A 7,046-nucleotide genomic window follows, 5' to 3' on the forward strand; every position below is an offset into this window, starting at 1 on the left:
TCCTTTGTTTCACAGTCCCCAGCTGGACTCATGTGAAATTTTTCCTACAGGAAATCAAGACTCCACACACTAACAGTGGGCCCTAGGCAGAACCACCCTGGGCCCAGACCCCTTCTGGTAATATTTTTTAAAAATTGATTTGAGCAGAAACCAGTTTGGCTCAGTGGATAGAGCGTCGGCCTGCGGACTGAAGGGTCCCGGGTTCAATTCCGGTCAAGGGCACGTACCTTGGTTGCGGGCACATCCCCAGTAGGAGGTGTGCAGGAGGCAGCTGATCGATGTTTCTCTCTCATCGATGTTTCTTTCTATCCCTCTCCCTTCCTCTCTGTAAAATATCAATAAAATATGTTTAGAAAAAAAAATTGATTTGAGAGAGAAACATCAACTTGTTGTTCCACCTAGTTATGCATTCATTGCTTGATTCTTGCATGTGCCCTGACTGGGCATCAAACCTGAAACCTGACTTACCGGAATGATGCTCTAACCAACTGAGCCACCTAGCCAGGGCCTGTCCGCTAACATTTTGAGCAAAAGCCACATATAACAAGGTGACTTGAGGCTTCTGAAGCATACAAAATCAGTCTCCTTTTTGAGTCACATAATTTAGGCACAGTGAGCATACAGTAAAACTTGGAAGAATGCAATTGTGGGTGCAGGAAATACCCTTCACTTTCTTCTGCAATTATCTGCCCTATCTTCCCCCAAGGTTTCAGGCTTCCATCAAAAAATCTCTTCCAGCCATCCAGTGTGACTCAGTGGTTGGCTCTATCCCCAGAGGGGATGTGCAGGAGGCAGCCAATCAATGATTTCTCTCATCTATGTTTCTATCTATCCCTCTCCCTTCCTCCCTCTAAAAAAAAAAAAAAAAATTAAAAAAAATCTCTTCCAAGAATCCTGTGGTATTCACTAGATTTCCACCTGTGGCTGATGTTGCAAAGTGATTTTGCTTGAAATTTCAAGATGTGTTATGTATACAAGTAGACAACGGCTTATATTCACTTCCCTGATGAGACATGAACTTAATTGGCCTAGGGCCCCAGTGGTCGGCAAACTGCGGCTTGCGAGCCACATGCGGCTCTTTGGCCCCTTGAGTGTGGCTCTTCCACAAAATACCACGGCCTGGGCAAGTCTATTTTGAAGAAGTGGCGTTAGAAGAAGTTTAAGTTTAAAAAATTTGGCTCAAAAGAAATTTCAATCGTTGTACTGTTGATATTTGCCTCTGTTGACTAATGAGTTTGCCGACCACTGGCCTAGCCTCAGGAATTCTCTTTTCTGCTCTATCACACTGTTACTAGAGATTTCCCTAACCCCTCATTGCTGCTGCTGCCAGTGGCTCAACACTTTTAAGGCCTTTCCAGCCTTCAGGCTCCACTGACAGCAATGAGCCCTACCACCAACTGGGGCTCCTGGAAGCACAGATGCCTTCCTGCTCCCCAGTTCTCTAAAAATACACTCCAGAGTAGCCTTTGGTGCAGGGTTTTCTCAACTTTGTTTGCCTGAGCAACTTGAATTCTATACAATGCCTTACTTAGCCCACTCCGAGATTCAGAATTGACTTGGGAGAAGGCCTGACATATATATTTTTTTGTTTTGTTGTCGTTAATCCTCATCCGAGGATTTTTTTTCCATTAATTTTTAGAGAGAGTGGAAGGGACAGAGAGAGAAACATTGATGTGAGAAACATCAGAAATATCTGATTGGTTGCCTCCCGAACACACTCTGATAGGGCTGGGGATTGAACCTGCAACCCAAGTACTTCCCCTTGACCAGGAATTGAACCCAAGACCCTTTGGTGAGCAGGCCGGCACTCTAACCATCGAATAACACCAGCCAGGGGTATAAGTTTTTTCTAGCCTTCCCTTTAAAAAGTAAATATATAATATTTAAAAAATATTTAAAAATAATATTTTGCTATTGGTATAGCAAAATGTGGAAATTTATTAAGAAACAAGCACAGACTCCCACGTCGGGAGGGGAAGAGTCCCATTGAGTCCCTTTTCTCTATGGTTTATAAAGGCTGCAGATCTTTGTGCCTTCATATCCCCTCTGATTGCTCACTATCCCCCTTAGATTGGTTACTATAGCAACTCCAGAGCTCAAACCTCACATGAAGTATGTGAGGTTCCCTCCTTTTTCTCCCTCATTGTTTCCCTGTTCCTTCTAAAAATATATTTTTATTGATTTCAGAGAGGAAGGGAGAGGAAGAGAGACACAGAAACATCTATGATGAGAATCAATTGACTGCCTCCTAAGTGCCCCACACTGGGGATCTAGCCTGCAACACAGGCATGTGCCCTTGACCGGAATCGAACTGTGACTTCCTGGTTCATAGATCGACGCTCAACCACTGGTCCACACTGGCCAGGCCCAAATGATTGTATTACCACCAGGTTAAAGAACCAGAACTTGAATGGCTTGAAGCTAAGAGATATATTCCCTATATTGCACTTAGTATATTCTATTATCATAGGCTATATTATACTTTACCTATCTGTGAATAAAACAGGCCTTTGAGAATTGGCCCAGTTACCAAAAGAACTCTTATACTCTTTTCCTTTACAAGCTTTTGAGAAGGGCTTCCTGTATGTTGTCATTTCTAAGATGTTTGATTTCCCCAGAGGGTAATTTATTGAAAGAGATAACATGGAATTTTAATTTTGTTTGATTTCGGGGTAGGTATTTCCAGACTGTTTTTGGCAGGAAGCAGGCTGGGATTCTCTCAGGTTAGAAGCAGTGTTCAGGACTCCTAACTGCTAGGCAGGAAGAACCCCCTGGGGAGGGCTTGGTGGGAGGAAAGCCCATTTTCCCTATCTCCCCAGCAATAACAGCTTTTATCTTCTCCTTTCTGCATTAAATTTGCTATTACTTTAAATTGCTATTCTTTTGAGATTGTCCATAAAAAGGACAAAGAGGGCAGCGATTGTTAAAACAGGGATAAAAACAATACTTAGAACCAGACATGAACAACCCAATGCCAACAGTGTCCAGGCAGTTTGGAAACAGCCCGGCCTCAAAACAATCACTTGCGCTCATTTTGCCCTGGATGTGATTGCAGTGACACCCCCACATGCTCACCTACAAAAAGAGCTTTAGAATACCTGACGTGTAGAAGGTAGTGGGGGGAGCGTTACTGGGGTGACTCAAAAAACCTGGTATAGTGCCTAGCCCCATCCCTCTTATCGCCAGGCCCCCGAACTCTTTAGCACATTTCTGCTCAAAATGCTCTTAGAACTGTGGAAGTGAGGCCATCTAGATAAGACAAAAGGAGGCAGCCAAAACTGAGAGGATAAATAATTGCATTTGATCTCCAGCTGGGGTTTACAGAACCAGAGTGTGAACCTGCACCTCATTTTTTGTTGTTTTGTCCACCCCAATATGTATTTACTGTGTAACAGAAACGAAAGATTGGAAGACTCACAGGTCAGAAGTGGGCACTGAAAAGCTCTGCCCACATAAGTGCAAGTGAGGACCCATAACCCCTCTGAACTCAACCTTTAGCCCACACCAACCTCTTCTGTCCAAACCCCTTTTGCTGCTCCAGTCCCTACTTTTCTCTATAATAAGTCCCACCCCAATCAAAATGGTCACCTAGAATTTTTGTTTTCTGATACCGATGTCATTTACCACCTAGAATTAAGTCCCCACAAAATAGCCAGAGCCATGGCTTTTAATATGTGCACCTTTCTACAAGTACTGTCCCTTTCACTGTCTATGGAATGCAGATATTTCAGAAGAGTCCAATAACCTCCCAAATAAAAACAGGCACAAATTATTAACATTTTATTTTTCATCCTTAACTTAAAAATTATTTTTAAAAAAATGTCATGACTTTTGATCTGTTTACAAAGTCCCCAAGCCCCACCCAAAAAAATAAGACAGAGGGGGGCGGTGTTGATTCATTTAAGAGAGAAAAGACACCCTAGAGAACCAAAGTACATCACATGCAAAGATTTCTAGAGGACACATTGGTTATATCAAGAAGAAATAATACAAACCAGCAAGTTAATCATGTTCACCTAACTTTAGATTAAACTAAAAGTTTAAAGAATACAGATATAGGGCAACAGCAAGGTCCTTAGGTCCCCTCTGAGACAAATATGAAAAAAATAAGATAGGGCCCCCTAATCCACCTCCTCAATGGTGGGGCCAGAGCCAGAACCCCCTTTGGGGGCCTGAGCCCCAAAGCCAGCAGCTCCTGGGCCACCCGCCCCCTGGTACAGTCCGCTGATGATGGGGTTACACACCTGCTCCAGCTCCTTCCTCTTGTGCTCAAACTCCTCCTTTTCCGCCAGCGTGTTGGAGTCCAGCCAGGAGATCACCTCCTGGCACTTGTCCAGCACCTTCTTCTTGTCGGCCTCGCTGATCTTGCCTTTGAGGCCCTCGTCCTCCACGGCGCTCTTCATGTTGAAGGCATAGGACTCCAGGGCGTTCTTGGCAGACACCCTCTCGCGCTGGACCTCGTCCTCGGCTTTGTACTTCTCCGCCTCCTGCACCATGCGCTCGATGTCCTCCTTGCTCAGGCGGCCCTTGTCATTGGTGATGGTGATCTTGTTGGCCTTGCCGGTGCTCTTGTCCATGGCTGTGACGTTCAGGATGCCATTGGCGTCGATGTCAAAGGTCACCTCGATCTGGGGCACGCCCCTGGGGGCCGGTGGGATACCACTCAGCTCGAAGCGCCCCAGCAGGTTGTTGTCCCTCGTCATGGCCCTCTCGCCCTCGAACACCTGGATCAGCACCCCCGGCTGGTTGTCCGAGTAGGTGGTGAAGATCTGCGTCTGCTTGGTGGGGATGGTGGAGTTGCGCTTGATCAGGGCAGTCATCACGCCTCCGGCTGTCTCCAGCCCCAGCGACAGGGGCGCCACGTCCAGCAGCAGCAGATCCTGCACATTCTCAGACTTGTCCCCCATCAGGATGGCTGCCTGCACTGCTGCCCCGTAGGCCACCGCCTCGTCCGGGTTGATGCTCTTGTTGAGGTCGCGCCCATTGAAGAAGTCCTGCAGCAGCTTCTGCACCTTGGGGATGCGGGTGGAGCCCCCCACCAGGACCAGATCGTGGATCTGGGCCTTGTCCAGCTTGGCGTCCCGCAGAGCCTTCTCCACGGGCTCCAGCGTGCCCCGGAACAGGTCTGAGCACAGCTCCTCGAACCGCGCCCTAGTGATGGACGTGTAGAAGTCGATGCCCTCGAACAGGGAGTCGATCTCCAGGCTGGCCTGCGTGCTGGACGACAGGGTCCTCTTGGCCCTCTCGCAGGCGGTGCGCAGCCGCCTCACGGCTCGCTTGTTCTGGCTGATGTCCTTCTTGTGCTTCCGCTTGAACTCCTCCACGAAGTGGTTCACCAGCCTGTTGTCAAAGTCCTCCCCTCCCAGGTGGGTGTCCCCGGCCGTGGCCTTCACCTCGAAGATGCCGTCGTCGATCGTCAGGATGGACACGTCAAAGGTGCCCCCACCCAGGTCGAAGATGAGCACGTTGCGCTCCCCCTTGCCCGTCCTGTCCAGGCCGTAGGCGATGGCGGCCGCCGTGGGCTCGTTGATGATCCTCAGCACGTTCAGGCCCGCGATCACCCCAGCGTCCTTGGTGGCCTGGCGCTGCGAGTCGTTGAAGTAGGCCGGCACGGTGATCACCGCGTTGGTCACCGCGTAGCCCAGGTACGCCTCGGCGATCTCCTTCATCTTGGTCAGCACCATGGACGAGATCTCCTCGGGGAAGAACGCCTTGGTCTCCCCTTTGTAGCTCACCTGCACCTTGGGCTTGTCCCCGTCGCTGATCACCTGGAACGGCCAGTGCTTCATGTCCGACTGCACCACCGAGTCGCCGAACTTGCGGCCGATCAGCCGCTTGGCGTCGAACACGGTGTTCTGCGGGTTCAGCGCCACCTGGTTCTTGGCCGCGTCCCCGATGAGCCGCTCGGTGTCGGTGAAGGCCACGTAGCTGGGGGTGGTGCGGTTGCCCTGGTCGTTGGCAATGATCTCCACCTTGCCGTGCTGGAAGACTCCCACGCACGAGTACGTGGTGCCCAGGTCGATGCCGATGGCCGTGGTTTTAGCCATGCCGGCGCCCTGCTCTCTCGCCGCGCGCTGAGGTTCGGGCCTTTCCTGGAAGCGGCGGACCCGGCCGGGCCCGCGACGGGAACGAGAAGCTCGGTCTCTTCCGAAGCGGGAGACTGACCGCGGGCTGCGGAGGCCGGTCCTCGGAGCTGCGGGACTGCGGAGGGCGGGGTCGGGACCACTAGCGAGGAGATCGCGGAGAAGGCAGGCCGGGGCGGGCTCGCTGCTGCCCCGCGGCGGGCGCTGAGTTTATAATTCCCCATCGAGCCCCGCCCCCCCCGCCCCCCGCCCCGCCTCCGCCTCCGCTCACCCAATCCCTAGGCTCGGCCGGGCGGCAGGTCGGGAACATTCCAGGGGGTTCCCCCGGCGCCCTGCCCTCAGGCTCCCTCTGACCAATCAGCGTCCTGGGTGCCGCCCTCCCAGAACTCTCCAGACTCTTCTGGGTCCTAGGGGAGGGGCGCGTCCGAAGGGGAGGGAGCGGCGCTCGGAAGTGAGGGTGTTGGCGCCGCCTTCTCAGTCGGGTCCCGGGCCCCCGTCCCCGCCCCCCGCTGCCCTGTTGAAATCGGTATCCAAGGGGGTGTAGGGGGCGGTGGCGCTCAAACTGGTTGTTTGGTTTAAGATAGGAAACTTCCCGAATTTCTTAAAGTGGGTGGGGTATGTGTGGGCCAAAGGGACTCTGATTGGACCTTGGCCCTGACGGACGGGAGCGTTTGGGGCTGCTTGCCGGGGTCCCCGCAGCCCGCGGCGGCTGCCCGAGGATGGCCTTGGCCCTCACGGTGTTTCCCTGCTTATTTTTAAAATGGGAAGGAGAAAAGAGGTCATGCAATATCGTTTTGACATCATGTTTACTCTACACGGAATATCTGGGGGTGGGGACATCTAAATTTCCAAAAGAAAAGCAATCAGGTAAATAGGCAGCTCTTTTCCCCCCATATTTGATTATTTTCAATACATTTTTTATTGTTGATAGTACTACAGATATATCTGATTTTTCTCCCCTTA

At 51.0% G+C, this 7,046-nt stretch overlaps 1 protein-coding gene across 1 annotated transcript; it reads right to left on the reverse strand.

Annotated features, from left to right (window-relative positions):
- Positions 1 to 3,757: 3,757 nt before the first annotated feature.
- On the reverse strand, positions 3,758 to 6,293 carry HSPA1B (heat shock protein family A (Hsp70) member 1B). Its single transcript, XM_080666685.1, has one exon. It carries the CDS (start codon positions 6,045 to 6,047, stop codon positions 4,122 to 4,124), a length of 1,926 nt encoding a protein of 641 aa, XP_080522811.1. The 5' UTR covers positions 6,048 to 6,293; the 3' UTR covers positions 3,758 to 4,121.
- Between the last annotated feature and the right edge of the window lie 753 nt (positions 6,294 to 7,046).

The sequence above is a fragment of the Plecotus auritus genome (genome assembly GCF_963455305.1).
Source record: "Plecotus auritus genome assembly, chromosome: 4".
NCBI classification, from domain to species: domain Eukaryota; kingdom Metazoa; phylum Chordata; class Mammalia; order Chiroptera; family Vespertilionidae; genus Plecotus; species Plecotus auritus.

Bases quoted from the DNA above. Each gene is read 5' to 3' on its own strand.
- HSPA1B (XM_080666685.1), bottom strand. From the start codon at position 6,047: ATGGCTAAAACCACGGCCATCGGCATCGACCTGGGCACCACGTACTCG.